The sequence below is a fragment of the Populus nigra genome, chromosome 4, assembly GCF_951802175.1.
Source record: "Populus nigra chromosome 4, ddPopNigr1.1, whole genome shotgun sequence".
NCBI lineage: Eukaryota > Viridiplantae > Streptophyta > Magnoliopsida > Malpighiales > Salicaceae > Populus > Populus nigra.
This window is the reverse complement of record NC_084855.1, coordinates 22,598,335-22,601,025: the sequence shown is the minus strand read 5'-3', so window position 1 is coordinate 22,601,025 and position 2,691 is coordinate 22,598,335. Positions and strand designations below refer to the sequence as shown.

The window sequence follows — 2,691 nt, the reverse complement described above, 5'->3', positions numbered from 1 at the left end:
ATCTTATTTGATAGTGTAAATTAAAATGAATTCATATACTTCACATTGAATGCATTAAGAATTGATATTTATTTATCCAATTCAAGATTCACCCGTTTTAAAATTGTTAAATTTGGGTTTTAAATTAAATTAGTCGACACTTTAGCTATACCAAATGAACCGATTGACTGCTTATTCATCAAGGATGAATACTTGGGAATCTATAAGAACCGATCAACCGATTTTCCTAACCAATATGAATTGGTCGATCATTTCATCTATCAGATGAATAATAATGGCTATAAAATGACTAATTTTTGCTAGAAACATATATAACTTATCTAATTGAAGAATCAGACATAAAATTTGAATATATATCATATACAAGTTATTTTAAGAGAAAAAACAACTTCAAATCATCAATTATAAATCATACTCATATTTGTACATTAAAACTGTTATATTCTTGCACAAGAGTATAAATTCTCCACGAACTACATTTAAACACCTTTATATATACTAAGTGTTATTGAGTGAGTTATAAATATATAAGTTTTAATTGTACTATCTATACTTTGAGAGAATGTTGCTACATTTTAAATAATTGTAATTCTTCAAAAGTTTAAATGAAAAACTTTTGGTCATTGGTCAGGTACATCACCAAAATAAAAAAATCTTGAAGATAATATTTCTTCAAGTGATAAAAAAGATCTTAGTAAGGATTCATCAAGAATATTGTAATCTTGAGCTTGAATTAGTAAAGAAAACAACACTCAAGACCAGTGTGGTGTTTGAGGAGTGAATGTAGACTTGCCGAACCACGTTAAAAACTGAATTTGTAATTTTTATTTTTATACTATTTACTTTAAGCACTTTAATTTTATTATTAGTTAGTTGTATTTAATTAAATTAAATACAGTATTTATTATTATTAGTGAAATACCACCTCAAATCAATTCTCATTATATTTTTAAAAAATTTTCTATAACAACAACGGAATATTGAATCTTACCCACGACAGTAAAATAATTATATGACAACTCCAATTACCTTGATAGCTATGAATTCAAAAGAAAAATAAAAGTAAAATTAATCGAGTTACGTGGAAGTTGACTTATAAGTTGACTCAACACTAAGTTAATAAAAAAAAATAAAGAAAAAGTCACATCAACATTCTCCTTTTTTTTACCCCAGTGATCTAGGTAGGGTTAGCTAGGCAGAGATCCAGAATTGGAGACTTTTTTTTGTACGTGATTCTGCACACATGGCTTGTCTGGATTTTACTCCCCAAACATAGCAGAATAGGCATGTGATTGGGATTTGAGAGAGAAAAAGGAAGAGGCTCATCAGCTCTAAGAAAAGATATATTTTTGGCAGGCGGGCTTTGAAAATGGTTCTGACTACGGCCATGTGAGAAGTTGTTTGGTAGGGAGGTTAAAGCATAAATGGTCAAGTCCCCACTCAACTGTCAGTGCTTTCTTTTCAATATTTGCCAACCTTTTCACTCGTGAATATTGCATGTGACTCTCTCTCTTTCGATAATGCTTCTCCTCACATCACAGCCACAAGAGACCTTCCAGTTACTTTAAATCCTAGCTAAGCTCTGTCCCTCTTTTTCACTCGCATTGCTGGTCTACATATACTAATCAACAAGCTCTATCGCACAGTCTGTTATCCTCACTAAACGTACGTACCCCATGAAGATGCAGAAGCAACAAGCTTTCACCTTCCTTCTCCTTACAGTATCTCTCACATTTCCCTCTCTGATCCACAGTACGTGGTCCTCTCTCTCGTTTTCTCTCTTTCACACACACATTTGCACATAATGCTGATGTTTATTAGAAGCAAATCATTGTTAAATGAGGAGAAAATTGACTTCGAGATTTGCAGGTTTGGGGGCTAAATGTGCAACCAACGCTCCAAGTGTCCAACAGACTCAAGTGGGGAATGGTAATCCTCCAAGATTTATGGTTGAAGTGCAAAACAACTGCCCTATGTGCCCAGTTATCAACATCCACTTGAAATGTGGAAGCTTTCCTCAAGCTCTCGTCAACCCTAGGTTGCTCAAAGTGGTAGCCCCAGATGACTGTGTCGTTAATGGAGGCTTGCCACTCTCACCCCTACAAAGATTTTCCTTCAATTACTCCCATCAGAAGTATCTCATGCACCCATCTTCTTGGTCCTTCCAGTGCGAGTAAACACATCTACGTGCCTACCATGTATCCTCCTTAGCCTCTAATGCACTAGCTAGTGGACCGTGTATTTCAATAATTTAACCTATGTTCTTCCCTTTGCATTTTCATTTTGTATTCTCTTCTTAGCACTGTCTCTCCTTCTTGTATCAAATCTCTAATCTGCAGATAATGCTTTCGTATTATGAGTCACTTGGATGCCTTAAGCAGGATTTGGAAGAATGTTTGTGAAACTCTAATCTTAATTATAATCAAATACATCACACACAAGCGTATAGTAAAAAGCTCCAATAAATTTACTCTTGAAAGATAAATAATCAATAAATTCTATATATGATGTTTGGACCTCGCCGTATTCTAAATCATTCTCATCAAGTCCCAGCTCCTCTTGTTCTTCACAAAGCTTGACTAGAATTTACAATCTGATGCTTCAAAAATTAATTTTGAATAATTCTCTATTAGGGCTGATAAATAAAAATTGTAATGATAGCTTTGATTATGATAGAGATGTCTTTTTATT

At 33.5% G+C, this 2,691-nt stretch overlaps 1 protein-coding gene across 1 annotated transcript; it reads left to right on the top strand.

The window, feature by feature from the left end:
• Positions 1-1,470: 1,470 nt before the first annotated feature.
• Positions 1,471-2,363, top strand: LOC133690609 (uncharacterized protein At1g05835). The gene is made up of 2 exons (XM_062110837.1): positions 1,471-1,752; positions 1,870-2,363. Exons 1-2 carry the CDS (start codon positions 1,677-1,679, stop codon positions 2,175-2,177), a joined length of 384 nt encoding a protein of 127 aa, XP_061966821.1. The 5' UTR covers positions 1,471-1,676; the 3' UTR covers positions 2,178-2,363.
• Positions 2,364-2,691: the final 328 nt, after the last annotated feature.

Coding starts and splice junctions, on each gene's coding strand:
- LOC133690609 (XM_062110837.1), top strand. CDS start 1,677: ATGAAGATGCAGAAGCAACAAGCTTTCACCTTCCTTCTCCTTACAGTA. Junction 1,753..1,869: donor ATTTCCCTCTCTGATCCACA/GTACGTGGTCCT, acceptor CGAGATTTGCAG/GTTTGGGGGCTAAATGTGCA.